Genomic DNA, 22,496 nt, shown 5'->3' on the forward strand with positions numbered 1-22,496 from the left:
AACCAATGGATTTTAAGAGTTTTTTAAATTATATACATTGAATGTATACAACACGATGTTTTGATATACTTATCTTGATAGACATATACACAATGATTACTATAGTCAAGCAAATTAACATACCCATCACCTCATATAGTTATATTTCTTTTTTCTGTGTGTGGTAACAGCACCCAAATTTACTCTCTTGGCAAATTAACCAGTATACTATAACAATATTAACTATAGTCTTCATGTTGTTCATTAGGTTTCTAAACTTATTCATCCTACATAATTGCAACTTTGTTCTCTTTGACCTACATTTCCCCATCCTCCCCATCCTCACTGGTGACTGGTAACCATTTTTACTCTTACTCTCTGTTTCTATGTAAAGTAGAGGTTTCTCATTCCTAGGTAGTATTCTGAAATGAAACAAAGAAGACTTAACATTTGGGGTGTTTAATGAAAAATAAGAAATCAGACCTCAAACCCAATGTGAACTTACCTCATCATCATCATTGGAGAGACCCTGTGCAGGAGGCTCAAAGGGCCTCAGAAAAGCATTGTTTCCAAGTTGAGGGTCTTAGGAGGTCTTGATCAGAATCTGATGGGACCTCCAAGATCATCAAATGCTGGCTCCATTAAAATACCTCCAAAATAACCTGTTGATAAATCAAAATTGAATTTTTTGCTTACTGCAGTGAGGGAAAATACTACCTTGATAGTCTTAGCAGTGTCTCACAGGTGGAAGTCAGAGGCACAATACATAAAATTTTGGGGGGATCTGGTTTAAGATTAGTTTCAAAATAGAATTGGGATAGGGCAAAGTTTTTGACATAATAGTTTAGGATTGGACACAGGGAGGTGAGAGTTTGGAAGTAAGTCTTTCACAATCTTCTGCTTTCTTAGACTAATCTGCTATTCCTTCCATGATATCCTACGCTTCTGCCAGCCTGAACTGTTCATCAGCCTGGAATCTCCTCTTTGACTTAAAACATGTTTCCTTTGTTTGGATTGATAGTATTTATCACATCATATTATAATTAATGATTGTATAACTGTCTGCCCCTACTACACTATGAGTCCTCACAGAGGTAGGATTAGATCTTATTATGCTTTCTACAGCCAGCAGGTAACACAATGTCTGGCTCCCAACAAATTCTGTCACTGTTGATCATGATTGGAGAAAAACATACAGCTATGCTGACTAGTCTCATTTTCAATTTATGAACATGAACTTTAAATAACCCTTAATCAAGTAGGTCCAGTAATAATATATTTCCCTAGTCTATTCACTCTCCTACTCTACTAGACAACTATCTTACAGTTTCTCTTTTCTCTTCAAGTCCCCTAAGACCCCTAGCCCCATGCACCCATCTTCACGCTTCCCTAAGAACTTTGCTTCTTATTTCACTGAGAAAACTGAAGCAACCAAAAGAAAATTTCCATAGACTCTCACTTGTACCCACATATTAGCATCTTTATCCATGTGGTCTGCTTTGTATCTATCCATAGATGAAGTATCCATGCTCCTATCTAAAGCCAAACCCTTTACTTGGGTGCTAGATCCCATTTTCTTTCTCCTTTCTTTCTTTCTTTTTTTTTTTTAATTTGGGGTTTCAGCCAAGACCATCCCCTTTATCCTGTTCAAAAACATTTCTTCAACAATTCTCTCACCTCAACAACTTTTGTATTTCATTTAGGTTCTTTTTTATTTATTTTCTACAAGAGCACTCTGAAATCTTAAATGTCATTCACTAAAAAATATATCCTATGCATCTACCACTGTGATATATCAATGAACAAAAAAGACCAATATCCCCCCTGCAGAGTTTATAATCTAGTAGAGGGAGACAGATTAACTGTAAAATCTATCCTCAAAACAATGGCCAAAGTGATCCTCTTAAAAGGAAAATCATGTCATATCATTCCTCTGCCCAAAACTCAGCAATGGCTTTCCATTTCCACTATAAAGCCGAAGTCTTTACAATGGCTTATAAGACCTTTTATGGTTCGAGACCAATCTGAGAAAGGGCAAGCCCCATCTCTACTAAAAATAGAAAAAATTAGCCTGGCACCCTGACGCAAATGTAATCGCAGCTACTCGGGAGGCTGAGGCAGGAGGATAGCTTAAGCCTGAGCTTGAGTTTGAGGTTGCAGTAAACTATGATGACGCTACTGCACTCTAGCCAGGTGACAGAGCAAGACTCTGTCTCAAAAAAAAAAAGAAAGCCCTTATTATCACCTCTCTGACCTCACTTCCCAGTCAACACTCTCATTTGCTTACTCCATTCCAGTCATATTAGTCTTCTTGCTGACCTCAAACATAGCAGGAACTTCCTGATCTTGCAATTTCCTCTGTCTGGACTGCTCTGCATGGCATCTTCATGGCTAACTCTCTTATTCCCTTCAAAATTTGCTTACATGTACCTTCTCAATAAGGCCCACTTTGATTATCCAATTTAAAATTGCAATTCTTGTAGGGGGAAGGGGGGGTGCAGTGGCCCACACCTGTAATCCTAGCACTCTGGGAGGCTGAGGCAGGAGGATTGCTTGAGCCCAGAAGTTTGAGGTTGCTGTAAGCTAGGCTGACCATGGCACTCTAGCCTGGGCAACAAAGTGAGACTCTGTCTTAAAAAATAAATAAATAAATAAATAAATACAAATAAAATAAAATAAATAAATAAAATTGCAATCCCCCTCTTACCTTTTATTTCCCTCTTTCTCTGCTCAATTTTTTGTTCCATATCACTTACCAACCTAACATATAAGTACATAATATACATGAAAGTATATGTAATAATACACATAAGTATATATAATATACTTATTATGTTTGTAATATACTTATTACATTTATTATTTATTGTCTGTCTCCCCCTACTGGAATGTAAGCTCCAAAAGGGCAGAAAACAAGACTTTTGTTGGCTAAATGTATGTCCACCTTTATTAAGGTTTTAGTGTCTGCAGAATATAAATGTAAAAAACCCAAGAGTTTCTAAAAGCAATTATAGATGCAATAGTTGCAGCAAGAAAATTGTTATGCAATTTAATCATGGTGGTCTATCAAATTATTCTATCACCTCCTTTTAGTCATCATACCTATTTTCAGCAACCTATGAAAATTAATTTTTCACCAAGATTTTAAGAAAACTTTTTGATGGACCACTTATATAAGACTTTTAACCTAACACATGCTAAGTAAAATGTAAAAATTTTATCCTAACCTTCTAGAATTTCTGCCATTTAATATCTTAAAGATATTCCAATTTTTTCCCCAGCTTCTTTCCTTTACTGAATTCTAAGTTCTCACCAAAATGAACTTAACAGTATCCCAAATGTGCCATATAACTCCCTCTACTTTTTCTTTGAAGTCAATGCATTTTCCTTTTAGTCTCACGTCCATAGTCTACCATGCATAAAAGATCCAACTCAAATGTCACCTATTTTTCTGGACTGTGTAGAAATGGTATGTGGACTGGGAATGGATAGACCATGACACCAACATGAGCTTTTTCACTTAACAGTTGTGCAACAACCTCACGTAAGTTATTAAATTTCTAAATTTCAGTTCTCCCATTTGCAGGAGAGACAGTTAAGTGGTATACATGATATTAAATGAATTTTTTAACTCTCATTAAAACACAATTTTGCTTGGGGTGGTAATGTGCCAATTAAAAAAAAAACTACACTTCCTAGCATCCTTTTTAGCTAGTATGATCATATAATAGTTCTAACCAATGAGATATTAAGTAGAAGTTACATTGGGTCTTTCTGGAAAGACCTTTAAAAACAAGCTGACTCACCTAAACTGGCCTTTTGCCCCTTCCATTCTTCCTGTCTGAACTCTGAGCAATGCTGGAGGTGGAGCAATCATCATGGACAAAAAGGCAACAAGTATGTAGATGATGTATTAATAGATGAAAACTACATGTTAGAGCTGGTTATGTGAAAAGATTAAAAGGAGCCTAAGGTTCCTGATCACAACATGAAGCCATCATACCAGCCCTGGTCAGACTTGTTTCATAAAAAAGTGAGACTTCTTTATTTGGTTAAGCCATGATAATCAGGATCTATGGCAAGAAGGTTAAGGTGCACCCTCACAGATACACCATCTTGAGCATAATATTCATCTTTCAGGACTTCAAAGTTCATCATTAAGAAGATTAATTACAGTAGTTCCCTCTTATCCGTGGGGGATATGTTCCAAGACTCCCAAGTGGATACCTGAAACTGCTGATAGTACCACACCCTATATATACCATGTTTTTTCCTATACATACATACCTATGATGAAGTTTAATTTATAAATTAGGCATAGTTAAGACAATAAATAAAAATTAAAATTAAAAATTAGGCACAGTAAACAACTAATAATAAAGTAAAACAATTATAACAATATACTGTAACAAAAATTATGGGCCAGGTGTGGTGGCTCATGCCTGTAATCCCAGTACTTTGGGAAGCTAAGGTAGGAGGATCACTTGAGGCCAGGAATGTAAGACCAGCCTGGGCAACATAGCAAGACTTTGTATCTCCAAAAAAATTTTTTTTTTCCTGAGACAGAGTCTCACTCTGTTGCCCGGGCTAAAGTGCCATGGCATCCTCAAACTCCTGAGCTCAAGCAATTCTTCTCACTCAGCCTCCTGAGTAGCTGGGACTACAGGCATGCGCCACCAGGCCTGGCTACATTTTTCTATATATTTTTAGTTGTCCAGCTAATTTCTTTCTATTTTTAGTAGAGATGGAGCTCTTGCTCAGTCAGGCTGGTCTCGAACTCCTGAGCTCAAACAATCCTCCCGCCTTGGCCTCTGAGAGTGCTAGGATTACAGGCATGAGCCACCACGCCCGACCCAAAAAAATGTTTTTAAAAATTAGCTGGGCATGGTGGGAAGCGCCTGTAGTCCCAACTACTTGGGAGGCTGGAAGTAGGAAGATCACTTGAGCCCAGGAGTTCAAGGCTCCCTGCAGTGAGTTATGATCTCACCAATGCATTCCAGCCTGGGCAACAGAGTGAGACCCTGTCACACACATACACAAAAAGTTAAGTGAATATGTTCTCTCTCTCTCTCTCTCTCTCTCTCTCTCTCTCTCTCTCTCTCTCTCTCTCTCTCTCTCTCAGAATATCTTATTGTATGTTATATTTTCAGATTATGGTTCCCTGTAGGTAACTAACTTCAACTACAGAAAGTGAAATTGCGGAAAAGGGGAGCTACTATATAAAAGTTAACATACATTGAGTGCCATGTACCAGATTCTGAGATTTTTACATGGAGTATCTCATTAAATCCTCATAAAAATTCAGTTAAGTAGCTACCACTACTATTCTCTCAGATAAAAAACACAAAGAACTCAAAGTCCAAGTAACTTGTCCAAAGTTACAGAGCTACTAAAGAGGAAGTTGGGATGCAAATCCAAGGTTTTTGACTTCAGAGTACATGCTCTTAACCACAAGTCCAAGCTATAATAATAAGAAACCACTTATTTTATGCTAGGCAAAATGCCAAGTGCTTTAACCAAATAATATAAAGCACCAAGTACAATTTCTGGTGCTGTAGATACTCATTAAAATGTTATCTTTGTTCCTTGAAAGTAATATATTCTTCCTCTGAATTCTTATATAATTTTATCTATATTCCTATTATCAAACTTACCATTTTTTATCTTGTATAAAGTTATATATCTCATGTATAGACATAAAGTTTCTCTAAGGCAAACTTTTAAATCATTTACTTTGGTATCCTGCATGGCACCTAATTCTGTCAGGGCAGGACGTAGAAGACTGAGTCATTATGATCGCTAGAGCTGTAATGGTGGGAACTGGACATTATACCATCAAAGGTGGTCCCTATATCCAATCAGGAAGTTCATAGGAATTATTCTGGACCAGTCAAATACCTTAAGTCCCAAATGACATATATACTTGTTTCACTCAGAATTTTGTACTCTATTTCATATCATAATCTATCCCTGCACCTTTCTTACAGCCCCCTATTTCATCTCCTAACTCTCCTACTCCTGCAGAAACCCAAATGTGACATTATGTCGAAACTGTCTGGAGAACTTCAACTTCTAGTAAAAGTGACCAGATTTATTTTCCTGCCTGAAACAACTATAGAACTGGATAAAACATATGAAACAATGATTCTCAAAACATCGGGGCATTATTCAACAGAGGACAGTGATCCATGAAAGATGGAAAACAATGAGATGAGGCCTATGATTTTCCCAGATTACTGCCTGAAGAGAGCTTCCAGGCTGTGGCACAGGGAGCACCTGGATAGAGCCTGGTGGTCTCCCTGAGTAGTGGCAATGGAACCTGGAATCCAAGAGAACCAAAGCAGCTAGAGTTTTCAAGACAGAGTACTAGAGAGGAGAGAGCTATACAAATAGAGAACTTGAGATCTACAGAGGGTTAGTCTCCAGTATTCAGTAGAGTACTGACTAATCACTGAATGAGTATAAGGAAACTATTTGAGGCTGGGGAAAGAATAACCTGAAAGGATTTGAGGGAACAACCCCTGAAGCTCACAAGGGGCTAGAAGAGTGCCTATTTCCACCAACCAGCGTAGAAAACCTCAGGATTCAAAAGCACAGGGTAGAGTACTCAGAAGAATTTTGCCTCAGTAATGGGACAAAATTAACACTGGATTAAATGCTGCTCTGGTCTCACCTAATGAAGTTTAAAAGTGAGACATTAAAGGATCAAACTGTTTCAAATTACCTGTGTCCTAGAGCAAAACTCAAGAATATTTAAAGGAACACAAAAATATCCAGCACCCAACAAAGTAAAAGTCATATCCGTCATCCAATCAAAATTACCAGAAATGCAAAGACGGAAAATATTTTTTAATGAGCAGGGAAATCAATCAATTAAAACACCTTCAAAAACAAACAATAAAAACATAAATGCTAGACTTGGTATATGAGGACATTAACAACAGTTATTATAGATACATTCCATACGTTCAAAAAGCTAAAGGAAAGATTAAAGATGTTAAGTAGAGACATGGAAGATACAAAAAAATCCCCAAATTAAATTTCTAGAGATGAAAAATATACTGGGTATATTAATAACACCAAGTTAATTTAGGATTAACAACAGATTAGACACTGCAGAAGAAAAGATCAGTGAATTTGAAGACAGAGAAATATAACTATACAGAAGGAACAGAGATACAAAAAAGATGGGAAAAAATGAACAGAACATCAGTAAGATGTGGGATAACTTCAAGCAGTCTAATACACATGTAACTGGAATTCCTGTAAGAAAGTAGGGGGAGACAAAAAATCTGAGAAAAAATGGTTGATAAATTTCTAAATTTGATGAATACTGTAAACCTATAGAACCTAAGAAGTTCAAAAATCCCCAAACGCAAGAAACATGAAGAAAACCACACTAAGGCACATCATAATCAAGTTGCTAAAAACTAATGATAAAAAGAAAATATAACATGTAGCCAGAGGAAAAAAAGACACACATGCTAAGGAACAAAGATAAGAATTATAGCAGATTTCTCATTGGAAATAATTCAAGGTAGAAGACAGTAGGGCGAAATATTTAAAGTACTAAAAGAAAAAAACGGTCAATGTGGAATTCTTTATTCAGGGAAAATATTAAAAACAAAGGTGAAATAAATACTTTCTCAGACATGATAAACTTGAAAGAATTCATAAAAGCAACAGAACTGTACTACAAAACATGTTAAAGGAAGTTCTTTAAGCAAAAGGAAAAATGATACCAAATGGAAATATGGATCTACATAAAGGAATGAAGGACATCAGAAATAAGAGCTATAGGGGTGACTTCTCTGGTTTCACTCATGGGACCTGTGAAACTCGCTCGGGTCTCTCTCTCTCTCTCTCTCGGGACTCGTGACCCTCCACTCAGGAGTGCTCCAATAAAGCCTCTTTACTTATCCCTTTCAAAAAAAAAAAAAAAAGAAAGAAATAATAGCTATAGGGTAAATATAAATTTTTTCCTTATTATTTAAATGTCTTTACAAGATCACTGTTTAAAGCACAAATGATAATATTCCATTGGGGGTTTTATAAGACATGCAGAAATCAACCATATAACAACAATAGCACAAAAATGAGAAGGGGAAAAATGGACATATGTTATTATAAGATTCTTATATGCAATGGTACAATTGTACCTGAAGGTATATTGTGGTAAATTAAAGATGTATACTATAAACACTAAAGCAATCATAAAATGACAAAACAAAGAGTTATAGCTAATAAGTCTATAAAAAAAGGTAAAATGGAATAATAAAAAAGCTCAATTACACCAAAAGAAGGGAGAAAAAGAAGAGGAACCAAGAACGGATGGGACAAACAGAAAACAAATAGCAATATGACGGATTTAAACCCGACTGTAGCAATCATAACATTAAATGCAGCGATATATATAAAAAAAGATAACACATCCTGAAACAAGTATGGCTTATTCCAGGAATGCAAGCTTGTTTTATCCCTTGAAATTCAATTAAAGTCTCTCACCATATTGAGAGACTAAAAAACAAAAACCAAATGACCATCTCAATACATGTGGAAAAAGGACCTACAAAATCAAACATCCATTCCTAATAAAAACTCTCAGCAAACTAAGAATAGAAGGAAGCGTTCTCAATTTGATAAAGGACACACACAAAACCTATGGTTAACATCACAGTTCATGGAAAAAGACTAAATGCTTTTCTGCTAAGAGTAGAAACAAGGCATGGATGTCCACTCTCACCACTTCTAATAAAAATTGTAGTTTAGGTTCTGGCCAGTGTAAAGCTGACAAAAGAAGTAAGAGAAATCTAGATTGGAAAGGAAGAAATAACATTACTCTCTATGTAGAAAATCTGATGGGATCTACCAAAGAGCTATTAGAACCAGTAAGTGAGTTTCAAAGGTTGCAAGATACAAGATCAATATATAAAATCAACTGTATTTCTATATGCTAAAGCAACAATCAGAAATTGAAATTAAAAAATACTATTTATAAATTCTTAGGGATAAATCTGACAAAAGATACATGAGATCTGTACACTAAAAACTGTAAAACATGGCAAAGAAAAACTAAAGAATCAATATTAAGATTTCATCTACCACCAAATTGATCTATATATCCTACATAATCCCAGGCAAAATTCCATCAGGCTTTTTTTTTTTAAAGAAATTCATAGTGCAATTCTAAAATTCATATGAAAATAGAAAGGACTTAGAATAGCTAAAACAAAGCTGAAAAAGAAGAGTAAGGTTTAAGGACTTACACTGTCTGACTTCAAGACTCATTATAAAGCTAAAGTAAACAAGACAGCGTGGTATTGGCTTTAGGATAGACCAGAGTTTCTCAATATTCATACTACTGACATTTTGAGCCAAATAATTCTTTGCTGTGGGGGCTATCTTACGCATTGTAGGATGTTCAGCAGATCTCTGCCGCTATTTACCAGAAGCCAGTAGTGTATCATCCTAGTTGTAACAAATATAATTGTTTCCAGACTTTGCAAAATGTCCCCTAGGGGCAAAATTGCCCAGGTTCAGAACCACTGAGAAAGACAAATGGATCAATGGAAGAGAACAGAGTCCAAAAACTGACCCACATATCACAGATTAATGGATATTTGTCAAAGTTATAAATGCAATTCAGTGCAGAAAGTATAGTCTTTTCAAAAATGGTGCTGGAAAAATTGGATATTCGTATGTTTAAAATGAAAAGAACTTCAATATATATACCTTGTACTATGGGTACAAAAATTAACTCAAAATGGATCACAGATCTAAACATAAAACCTAAAGTTATAAAACTTCTAGAACAAAACATAGGAAAAAAATCTTTGTGTCCTTAGGTTAAAGAAAAACCTCTTAGATATTATATAATACAAAAGCATGGTCCATAAAGAAAAAAATGATAAATTGGACTTCATCACATTTAAGAACTTCTGCCCTTTGAAAGACACTATTAAGAGTGAAAAGGCTGGGTGCCATGGCTCATGCCTGTAATCCTAGCACATTGGGAGGCCGAGATGGGAGGATTACTTGAAGTTGGGAGTTCATGAGCAGCCTGAGCAACATAGCAAGACCCATCTCTACAAAAAATAAAAAAATTAGCTGGGCATGGTGACACGTGTGCTTGTAGTCCCAGCTGTTCAGAAGCCTGAGGCAGGAAGATCCCTTGAGCCCAGAGTTTGCAGCAAGCTATGATGACGCCACTGTACTCCAGCCTAAGCAACAGAGCAAGACCTTGTCTCCCTGGGTCCTCCCCCCCCCGTCCCAAAAAAAGGAAGAGTGGAAAGATAAACTATAGACCAAGATGGGTGAAAATATTTTAAAATGGCATATCTAATAATGGACTAATATCTAGAATGTATTTTTTAAACCTCAAAATTCAATAAGAAAACAATCCAATTTAAATATGGGTGAAAGATTCAGACACTCCATTAAGGAAGATATGGTACAGATGGCAGGAGGTACAGATGGCAAATAAAACGTGAAAAGATGCTAAACTGTGTTAGTCATTAGAGAAATGAAATGAAAATTAAAACCACAATTACATACTACTAGGCACCTGTTAGAATCTCTAAAACCTAAAAGACTGTCCATGCGAAGTGTTGGCTAGGATATAGAGAATCTGGAACTCAGACACTGCTCGTAGGAATGTAAACTGGTACAACCACTTTGGAAAACCATTTGGCAGCTTCTTAAAAAGTTAAATATATACCTACCATATGAACCAGCAATTCCACTCCTAGATATTTATCCAAGAGAAATGAAAGCATAAGTCCATACAAAGACTTCCACACATATGTTCATGGCAGCTTTATTTGTAATAGCCTAGAAGTATTAATAACAACCCAAATGTCCATCATCACATGAACAAATTATGATATATTCATAAAACGCAATACTACTTAGTAATAAGATGAATGAACTATTCATATATGCTATAGTATAGACAAATCGCAAAATAACAATGTTGAGTGACAAAAGCCAGACAAAGGTTCAAACTAAACGATTTCACTTCTAACAAACTGATCTCTAGTGAGAGAAAGCAGATCATTAGTCTAGGGATGGTGGGATAGGGGGCAGGGTGGATTGAGCATGGATCACAAAGGAGTACTAGGAAACTTTTGAGGGTGATGGAAATATTCATTATCTTGATTATGGTGATGGTTTCACAGCTGTATACATATAACAAAACTTATCAAATTGTGCATTTTAAATACGTGCAGTTTACTGTATGTCAATTATACCTCAATAAAGATTTTTAAAAACAAAAACCCTCATGGTATGTGATTCCCACTCTGTCCTCTGGTTTTAGTATTCTTACACCCATATCACATTCCCAAAGTTTTCCATACTAACCATACAATTTATTGATTTATTTACTTTTTGGAGACAGAGTCTCACTCTATTGCCCCAAGTAGAGAGCAGTGGTTTCGTCATAGCTCACTGCAACCTCAAACTCCTGGGCTCAAGTGATTTTCCTGCCTCAGCCTCCTGACTAGCTTGGACTGCAGGTGCATGCCACCACGACCAGCTAATTTTTTATCTATTTTTGGAAGAGACTGTCTGGCTCTTGCTCAGGCTGGTCTTGAACTCCTGACCTCAAGCAATCTTTTTGCCTTGGCTTCCCAGAGTGCTAGGATTACAGGAGTGAGCCACCACTCCTGGCCAATTTATTTATTTTTGTTAGGAATCACTTTAGTATCCATTAATATGTGAATTTTTTCTATTCCTAAAATTTTAAGAATTTGGTCAGCAATAAATACTTGTATTATTCAGCAATAAAATTCATAGCTAACATGTATGTGGCAAAAGTATACTAGGGCTTTGTCCTTATGACTGTTAATTAAGTAGAATTACAGATATTTAGATATCATACCAGTATATTATTTACCCTGTCTGAATGCTAAACCAACTGATGGGGAAGAGCCAATGTCGTCCCCATTCTGGAGAGATTAAGATTTTCCATGGACCTTAAATATAGGCATAGAGTGGAATAAAGCAAAAAGCAAAGAGGGAAAAATTAATAATTCCTTCACTTTTAATCATATACTTCTGTCATCACTCCTAAAATATAAAGCTGTATTTCAAGATGTCATGGTGCCAAAATGTAGGAGAAAAAAGAATTGTTTATGTCTTGTTTTAAAATGTTGATGCTTGGCTGAGTTGCAGAGTACTAAATGGATATATATTCCCAAATGTAATGCTAACAGGAGTTACTGGTAGTTATGCTTAAAAATTTTCAGATTTCAAACTAAACATAAATCTCTAGCCAAAATTCTCAGGTATTAAAGTGTTTATTCAGCATCTTCAAGATGAATAGAACTACCACTATCTCCAGGAAAAGTATAAAAATAAAACTAATAAGAAAAAAATAACACAGGATTTTTAATGAAAAAATTACATTATAACAAGGACAGTATACAGTAAATTATAAAATATATACACGCATTTCTTAAACCTCTTTTTAAACCTGGTACAAATGAAACAACATCTTTCTCATACCCACATGATTAAGAATATATTTTGACAGGATGTAAAGAAGATGAAACACATGCTGGTGGGCCTCAAAATTCAAAACTTTCAATGCAGGACAAGATCCCAAACTTGTTTTCCATCACTTCTATGACATTTAGGAAACATTTACCTTGCATAAGACATACAAAATTTTTCTTTTAGGTATACTAAGTGTTTACATAGAAAATTGCTATTGAGGAAAAGGCCCACCAAGGCTGTGTTTATCTATAATTCACTGTAGTATACATAAAGTTCACTTGGAGGTTTGGAACATGAAAACTACAATGAAGAAACAAGCTGAGCTGTAATTGTGAATTTCTAATTGCTTATTTTGAATGTCCAACTCACTCCTACAGATAGTACACCTTGTAATACATGACAAAAAAGAACATATGTCAAACTTTGCTGTAGAGCTGTTAGGAGAATGCCAAATACAGATACCGAAAATGTTATGTACTTATATTTAATACCCTATGCATTTAAAAATAATTAAACACTTAAATATGTAAACATAGTTTTCAAAAAGTGATGCTAAGCACCTTTAAACACAATATCGATACATTGTTGACTAAACATGCATTTAAAGGACAATGAATTTTTATAAACTCATTTAGAAACCATTTTTAAAGAGCTACTTTCAAATACTTACATGAAAATATTGATAGTTCCAGTTTCTACCTAAAAACCAAAAGAGTATACAATTAGGGATTTAAATCTTTCTTCATGCTCTTGGTTTTTGTGGGGTAGTTTTGTTTTGTTTTTTGTTTGTGGGGAGGATGCACTCTAACTTTCTGTCTTCATGATAAAAAACAGTATCAACAGAGACATACACACAGAATGAGGTGAGGTTTGTATTTTTTAACTATACCAAAGTCTGAACCCTGTGACATCTCTCATCTTTACAGGTAACTGACTAACTTTTATATATTAACAAGCATTTCTCCTTAGCAACTCAACATCAAAAAAGAAAGGAATGTCTCCAAAAGAATATAGTTCAGTTGGTAAAATACTTAATAATAAACCATTACCACCATTGAGAGATGAAGATCTATTATTTAAAATCTTGAAAAAAGTTTCCATAAAACTAGAAATAACAAATGAAAACAATATTACCTAAAGTGCAACACTAAATCATAAATTAATTTCGATTTATTCCTTTTAAGTACACACAGACTAAGAGAAATCTGGATTGGAGGTGACTAAGTGCATAACATAATGAAATTTGGCAACCTGCCTCCATAAATGCCAACATCAAATACTTTCAATTCTTAGAAAAAAGAAAATCAATTCTTATAAAAAATCATATATATAACTAAATATTAACTTTGCCTTAAATAAGGTATAAATAATAAACTTTATATTAAATACAAGATAAATCTAAAGAGAAGGAATTTTAGAATTCCACCTACTTCTATTTTAACAGTGCTTTGTATTTAGATACATGTCATGTACCTGAAACAAAGTAAATTAAGGAGACTGGACTCAGAAAAGCCAAAAGTGACTCATATTTATGTAACGAATTAAGTAATTCATTAATGACTTAATCTTAAATGAAATAAATTTAACTTTTATTAAGGTCACATTTCACATTATATTGTGTATGCTCTGAATATTAAATATTAATATCCATTTGAACTCTTTATTTTTTTAGAATAAAATTTAAAATATGTCCACAAATGGTCGCTGGAAAAACAAAAGTGTTAAGGTTTATTTCTTGATAGCTATAGTGGACATTTCTAGTTTACCAATCTTCCAGAAAACAGACGCTTATAATGAATATACTGTTTAGTAGTTATTTGGTATCTGAAGTAAATATACTTACATAACAAGGAAATATACCAGACCAGACATTCTAAAGTTTTAAATATGAACTAAATTTTAAACCAGAAATACTTACCTTGAAATACTATAAATCCTAATACCATCAATTCAGTAGGAACTCCAGCATAGAAAAATGTAAATACAACTCAAATTCTTTTCTAACTGGAGCTGAATCTTCAATACAAAAAAAGGGGGGAAAATCCTCTGCTATCATCACAAAGTTCCCCAAACCATCTGTAAACACCGAGGAATTCTATTATTCTTTCCAAATTCTCTCAATTTCTGTATCTTTCTACTTATAGTGTTTTACCTCCAATACAGTATAATTACATGCTGGATACATTGATTCTGCTGCTTATATGATTAATTCAAGTTAAAATTCTTAGTACTTACCAAGACACTTTAAATTTCTATGAGATAACCATTGGTATGCTATTGGTTTGTACTTAAAAGTACAAAAATTGGAAGAGAAGAGGCTAAAATGCAACTGAATGGTTTCACAGATGTAACTGCTGGGTTTTGTGTCATTATGTAAAATCTATTGTTTTATCTTTCCAAATGAAACAGACTACAAATATTCTCTTACCTGCTGCCAATTAAAAATTTCTTCACAACTTTAAAGAGAGAATAAGTTCTTTCAGAACTTAAGAAAAATTTATGATATACATATACACATACAAACACACACTCACACACTGTTTTTGTTGTTGCTCTTTTCTGTCTTGTAAGAATCAAAATTGGGTATTTCCAAGGATGGATTAGATAACTATTTGTATTCAGACTATAATACTGTGGATGAGTTCAGGAGAGCTTTTGAAATACTGGCCTTATTAGATAATCAAAAGCATAAAAATTATACAAAATGAAAAGAGTAAAATATCTCAAGGTAAAAATATGTAATTGGCAACAAGTATATCAGTTTTAAATCAAAGCTTCTTATCAAATTAATCTTCAATCCAGTTATCACGATGACGCACTCTGACAATATTCACCTTCTTTTCTAAGACATCAGAAGTTATCAAAGTTGTAAATTCTGAAATGCTTCAATAATTTATGTAGCAGATAATTTTTTATAGTCCATATTTTTTTTTCCTTCCATAGACAATGCTGGTTCTTTGGGTTCTTGCTTAACTTGGCTCACAGAAATGATACCTTCTGGATTTTCTTCAACTTTAAAACCAAATATAAAAGAAAAATCCTAAAGGTTAATATATTTCATGACACTGGAATCATTAGAATTACATGAATTTAGATGCAAAGCAAAAACCAGTAGTTTGGAAAAAGAACCAAATAATTGAGAAAAGCAGTTGGCATATTTGAAAACTCTGTTTCTGACATCTTAACAGTCATTCATTATTAAATTCTGTCAGTATGCTTCTAGCAATGAAAAAAAGAAAAGAAAACTATATTCTCTTCTACAGATACCATGACAAAAAAAGCAGTCCATAATTTGATAAAATTATGAGGAACATCTCATATTTACACTTAGCCATTTAAAAAAAAATATGTGTGAATAAAAGCCAGGAAGTCTCCCATCATTTGAAAATAATTTGTTTTGCAAACAGTAGGCATATGTATTACAAATTCATGGATGTGTTACTCCTATATGGTTTCCATATGTGGTCATATATCTAGAAAATGTTCACTCCCTTAAGGATCTTTACATTATAAAAAATACCCCACATCTTAAATGTGACTTAAATGTGACTTAGCTGTGCAAGCCATGTGTTTGCTCATCTGAAACATTTCAGAATGCACTTACCACTCTGATTTCAAAATATTTATGACCAAACTAATGCAGGAGACCAGCAGCACTATTTTGAGCTGGGCATTGTGATGTCTAAGATCAAATCTTCATCTCTCTTTTTTTAGGAATATCAGTTTTTCAGTTGCTATAGGAAACAGAAGTTATGGCGACTATGTTTGGTAAGACAAGTGTGTTGAACACGCCTAATGCTTGTCACATACAGGTGTTTAGCTCAAGACATAGATGACCAATAGAGTATGAATTCGAGTGACTCATAGAACTCATATCCAGCCTTCCAGATTATCTTCTAACTTGATAAATCATGCAAATTTGGTTCCAAAGAGGGCCTCCTTTAAAGCATTCTGGATTACAGCTCCCAAGAAATAGGTGGCACAACACAGAGGGGGAAAGTATTTAGAGTGGGGGGAAAAAAAACTTTGGAAAGTAGACAGATCTAGGTTTAAATCCCTCTCTGTCACTTACTAGATGTGAGCTTCAGGCAATTACTTAACCTCTCTGAGCCTTTGTTTCTCCATCTGTAGAATGGGGCACCACTAAGTATTTCTTGGATTTGTAAGAATTAATTCAAGTATATTCCTTTTTCTTCCTGTCTATTAAAGTTCCTCAATATTACTGTCATATCCCTCTGGATAAATTTTCTTAGAAGTAATGCTTCCAATAAATTTAAAAGACAATCATTCTTTTCTGGAAGAAGCTATTTCACAGTTTTCCTTACCCAGAAAAATGATGAATAAGATGGAGGTAAAATATTTTATATATTCTAAGAATAACTGCTGTGAAGATTTTTGCTCTTCAAAGTATACTGCAGGCCGAGTGAGGTGGCTCACGCCTGTAATCCTAGCACTCTGGGAGGCTGAAGCAGGATGACACCTCGAGGTCAGGAATTCGAGACCAGCCTAAGCAAGAGGAAGACCCTGTGTCTACTACAAAATAGAAAGAAATTATCTGGACAACTAAAAATATATATAGAAAAAATTAGCTGGGCATGGTGACATATGCCTGTAGTCCCTGCTACTTGGGAGGCTGAGGCAGAAGGATTGCTTGAGCCCAGCCATTTGAGGTTGCTGTGAGCTAGGCTGACACTACAGCACTCTAGCCCGGGCAACAGAGCCAGACTTTGTCTCACAGAAAACAAAAAAACAAAGTATACTGCAAATCTTTTCCCACATAAGTGCCCAATCCAGAACAATTGGTGTGAAAAGAAGAAGTGACAAAGTTAGATCAAATAGGAGTTGACAGAGTTTACTATTATTTTGACTAGTTAGTATTTAATAATAAAATGAAGGTAACAAGGTTTTGGATTAAATCCAAGGGCCCAAGTCTTAGTAGTTCCCTTACAACTTCCATGGAATACAACATTTAAGTCTATAATTCAAAATCTTCCTTTCAACCTTTATATCTGCCCACTTCATTCCATTTTTGTGTGCACGTACATACATCAATTTTTTCATAATAATCTTTGTGCTAAAACAGTTTTCCTTGTTTATTTGCTCCTATCAATTTTTTTCATGCATTCTAAAATGATCTCCTGGTTTCACATCACGACAGATTTTTCATGGAAAACCAGGTAATTAGGGAATAAATAACTTCAATTTATTGACTAAGTAATTAGAAATAAGATGAAAAAATTTTTAAAGTTTAAACATACTAATAAAATTTCCTCCCTCATAATTTTGCTTAATTTATATAATATTACGAACACTGAGTATAAATAATAGTTTTATCTGTAGTGTGTCCCATAAAGGTAAAACAAAATCATAAGCTGATTTTTAACTTACTAAGAGCTGGGTGATTGTCTATAATCTGTATTGGAATGCTCTGCACATCTCCCAACAGAATCCGATGAACACTTCCTTCCAGATTCCCCGTATCCTCAACATCTCCAACTTCAACTAGCTGATCCATTGCAACTAGATTTTGATCCGGTCCTGGAAGGTTACCCATGGTAGAGGAAGTACTATTGTTTTGGGTTAGGCATGTATCTGTTTGAAGGCTACGGCTTTGACCAAGCAGTAGAGAATTATTATTCATTACAGTACTTCCTATTGAATCCAGAAGTCTTGAAGGACTGGAGGAGGGGTGGTTATTTACTGATATCAGAGCCGGTGATGCATCAGAAGAGGCGAACCTTGGTTGTAACTGCAAACCCTTTTAAACCAAAAACAGTAATATCAAAACGTTTGAATTTACTATGTATGATATTCTCATAGGATATGTTATTTTTTGACACAAAATTGGAACAAATAAAATGAATATAGTTACTAATAAATATTGAGGGTAGAAACCAGAACCAAGGAAAAAGTAGTACAACTAAATTTATTGCATTCATAGTCAACCTTAAACTTTTTCAAAACATACCGTTTGAATTATCTTAAATTGAGACACGAAGTCAGGAAATTAATAATAAAAACATATTTGGTGATTAGTATAACTCTATAACAACTCTCTAAAATCTCTAGAAGAAAAAGAGAGATTGAGAAATAAAGAGAAGGGCCTCAAATTTGGCTACTTTACTGAATACTGACCTGTAGTTGTGTAAATATTTTTGGCTGAAAGGAGGAAAGTGAGGAGAGCAAGTGGGTTGGCTCATGAGACAAAGAACCTCCTGTCTGATTTGTTTCTCCTTTGGTGGTAACTGATTCTCGTGGTGAATTTCCTAAAGTATATAAAAAATAAACTATTGAAACAACATAACTGTATGGCTTCTAAGATACTACACTTTATTACAACTCTTTCTAATTAGAACTGGAATAGGAAACAAGGTCAAAGTTTTGCAAAGGACTTCAAGAAGTCATCTATTCCACTATTTCCAGAAACTGGCAGATCATGAGAATCTCTAAGGGAACTTTAAAAGATATATAGATTCCTAGGTTTAATCTCCATTAATTTTAATGCAATAGATCTAGGATGGGATCTAGGAATACAGTCATCCCTTCAGATCCATAGAAGATTGGTTCCAAGACCTCCCTCAGATACCAAAATCTATGGATGCTCAAGTCCCTGATATGAAATGGCATAATATTTGCATATAACCTAAGCATATGCTCCTGTGTACTTCAAATCCTCTCTAGATTACTCATAATACAATGTAAAAATCTTCCCATATATTTTATTTTTTTAAATTTTATTTATATATATTTTTTAGAGACAGGGTCTTGCTCTGCCACCCAGGCTGGAGTGCAGTAGTGCTATCATAGCTCATTGCAGCCCCAAACTCCTGGGCTCAAGCAATTCTTCCACCTCAGCCTCCTGTGTGGCTTGGACAACAGGTGTGCATCACCACACCCAGCTAATTACTTTTTTTTTTTTTTGGTAGAGATGGAGTCTTGCTATGTTGCCCAGACTGGTCTCAAACTCCTGGCCTCAAGCAATCCTCATGCCTCGGCCTCCCAAGTGCAGGGATTACAGACATGAGCCACCATGCCTGGCCACTCTCTTATACTTTAAATCTTCTCTAGATTACTTATAATACCTAATACAATGTAAATGCCATGTAAGTAGTTGTTATACTGTATTATTTAGAGAATGACAAGAAAAAAGTCTATACATGTTCAGTACATGTGTAATTTTTTAAAAATATTTTTCAATCCACTGTTAATTGAATACATGGATGTGGAACCCACAGATAGGGAGGGCAAAGTGCATATTTGTTTCCTTGAAAGATTCTATACCTGTAACTTTAACATAGTCCATTATCCAGGCTATAATGCTGGACTATTCCCAAACTTCTCTAGATGTGTGAAAGCTATTTAGCTTCTCAATTACAAAGACCAAACTTGATTCATCTTTTCTAGCCCTAGAGTGCCTAGGATAATGTCTGGCAAAAGTTGGTCCTCAATAATAACAATATTAAATTTCTTTTAGTAACTCTTTTTGGGATAAATGAATAAAAGTAAAACTCTAAAATATCTCAATTTTAAATAATTGTCCTTAAAGAATCTGAATCGTTCTCATGTAATTCTTATATGTTAACCCAAACATATTCATCTCTTTAAGTCAAGCAAAAACTAATTATTGGCCGGGTGCAGTGGCTCATGCCTGTAATCTCTGCACTTTAGGAGGCTGAGGCAAGAGGATCACTTGAGGTCAGGAGTTTGAGATCAGCCTAGGCAACACAGCGAGATCTGGTCTCAATAAAAATTTTAAAAATTAGTGGGGTGTAGTGGTGCACACCTGTAGTCCCAGCTACTAGGGAGACTGAAGCAGAAGGATCACTTGAGCCCAGGGTTCAGGGCTGCAGTGAGCTATGATCATGCCATTGTACTCCAGCTTGGGTGACAAAGCGAGACCCTGTCTCAAACAAACAAACAAAAAAACTAATCATCAATAAATATTGTTTTCATAATATAACTGAGTAATTTAAAAGGTGGCCATGGGTGGGGAACCTGCAGCCTTAAGGCCACATGTGGCTCTCTAGGTCCTTAAGTGTGGCCTTTTGACTGAATCCAAACTTACAGAACAAATCCAAGATTTGTTTTAAAAATAAAATAAAAATATAAAAGATGAACAAAAATATATTAATAAAAATAAAAGGATTTTATTAAAATAGAAGGCTGCAGGTTCCCCATCCCAGATGGATTTAAGTGCTGGCTTTTCTGTGTGACCTTTTATATGATACATAACTCAGTTTCTAAACTTCAATTTTCTCATCTGTAAAATCAGGATAATTAAAGAGTCCTTCCTTAATGGACCACTGAGAGGATTAAACAGCACTCTCATTCCTTGGCTTCTTTATTTCTACTGTCCTTTTACTTCACTCTGTTGCAGTCACCCACTACTCCTGTAATATTCTGGACTATTGTACCTCTAAAATCTCAAATTCAAACATCCCATTCTCTGATCACAACCTCTTATTCTTCTAGGATTTTGCTGGAAGAATACAGTTGTTCTTCAACTTCATGTGAACTTCCAGTCAATTAATCCCTTAGTTTTCTTCACATCCAATGCCTTCTTCCTTAACAAAATTCTCTCCCCGTCCAGCTTAGAGTCTTGGGTCTACAATTGCAGTCACTCTCTTACAGGTACCCTAAATTCCCTTGCTTCTCTGTCTTTTGGTCATATTCCCCTGGTAAAACCCTAACTCTGGATGAAATGGCTTCCTGGGCCTATACATGGGAAGCTGAGTACTGCTAAAAACGAAACTCACTACTACTCCTACTACCAATTCATGATCAACAAATTCAACTGGACATTCACATGTATCTGGCAATGTTTCTCTCACTCTCTATTCAGGATGATTTCTAATCTGCATTTCCCTCAAACCCACACCACTCTTCCTGAGACCTTTCCTCATTCTTTAGCACTCTCAAAGAGAAAAGAGAAGCCAACAGATAGAAATTTCTTTAACTTTCCATCACCAGCTTCATCTTCATCTATCTTTTCAGGTCTCTACTATCTTAAAATATCTTTCCTCAACCCTGCATAGCAAAACTTCTTGAAAAAGTGATCCACATAGTCTCTACTCCTTCACTCATCTCCCATTCACTCTTCAACCATCACAGTATGGCTTCCTCCCAATCCATTCCACTGAAATGCCTCTGAAACTCAAGCTTTCCAAACCTGACTTTATGATCTCTTTTCTCTCCCCTACCCAACCAATGCCCTTTTCCTTTCCCAGTATTGCCGATTTCAATAAACGCCACTTTCAGTCAGCTGCTCATCGTAGAGATTCAGAGGTCATCTTTGATCATTCCCACTCTTTTACCCTCCCCTGCCACACACCTAGTCAATTAATAACCAAGGTCTTTGAATTCTACTTAAAAAAGTTTTTTAATCATCCAGCCCAAAATGTCATGAATTCTACTTTTAACACATTCACTGCCACACCAGAAAAAAAAAATTTCTTTTCCTTGGGGCCATGATGTTCTATTATGAAAATAGAATAAAAACTTTGAAAACAAAATGATCCTTTCTAATTTAATGAAAAAAATTTTTTTATTGTTTTCTGTGTGTGAGTCATATGCAACTTGAAAAATAGTTCACGCAGCTCCCAAGGTAAGAGATGTGTGAGTTACATATGCTTCAAAACCAGCATGAGTCAAATACAACTCACATGGCAGTTAATGTGTTAAAATAACTCTTAAATCCAATTCTAGTTTATATGCCACCAACTGTAGTCTAAACCACTATCAGCTTTCATGTGTATAGGTAAAATGGTCTCCTAAACCAGTTTTGCTTATATAATTTTATCTCCAAGCACTGTCTATGCTTAATCCACACTAGCCTTCTTAAATTCCTTAAACATGACAAGCTCTTTCTTGCTTAGCCTTTGCACATGCTATTTCTTTGATTGGCAAATTCCTACTCATTCTTCAGTTTTTAGTTTAAAAGTCACGTTTCCAAGGGTTACTTCTCTTCTTCCTAGACCAAGTTATATGTCTTTATCACTACTCCCACATAATTTTGCACA

General features: G+C 35.0%; 1 protein-coding gene across 9 annotated transcripts in view; it reads right to left on the bottom strand.

Moving 5' to 3' along the window:
• Positions 1 to 611: 611 nt before the first annotated feature.
• Positions 612 to 22,496, bottom strand: part of CARF (calcium responsive transcription factor) — a 59,972-nt gene continuing 38,087 nt past the window's right edge. For 5 of the 9 annotated variants that reach the window (XM_045559693.1, XM_045559696.1, XM_045559694.1 and 2 more), the window contains 3 exons: positions 18,613 to 18,743; positions 17,866 to 18,235; positions 15,021 to 15,489 (listed from right to left, as the gene is read on the bottom strand). In XM_045559693.1, the coding sequence (XP_045415649.1) occupies positions 15,371 to 15,489; positions 17,866 to 18,235; positions 18,613 to 18,743 (620 nt within the window). In that variant the 3' untranslated portion in view covers positions 15,021 to 15,370. Of the gene's footprint in view, positions 642 to 12,265; positions 13,177 to 15,020; positions 15,490 to 17,327; positions 18,236 to 18,612; positions 18,744 to 22,496 lie in introns of those variants that run through there. The other 4 variants (XR_006736942.1, XR_006736943.1, XM_045559697.1 and 1 more) reach the window with 4 other exon arrangements.

Source organism: Lemur catta, chromosome 8 (genome assembly GCF_020740605.2).
Source record: "Lemur catta isolate mLemCat1 chromosome 8, mLemCat1.pri, whole genome shotgun sequence".
Taxonomy (NCBI): domain Eukaryota; kingdom Metazoa; phylum Chordata; class Mammalia; order Primates; family Lemuridae; genus Lemur; species Lemur catta.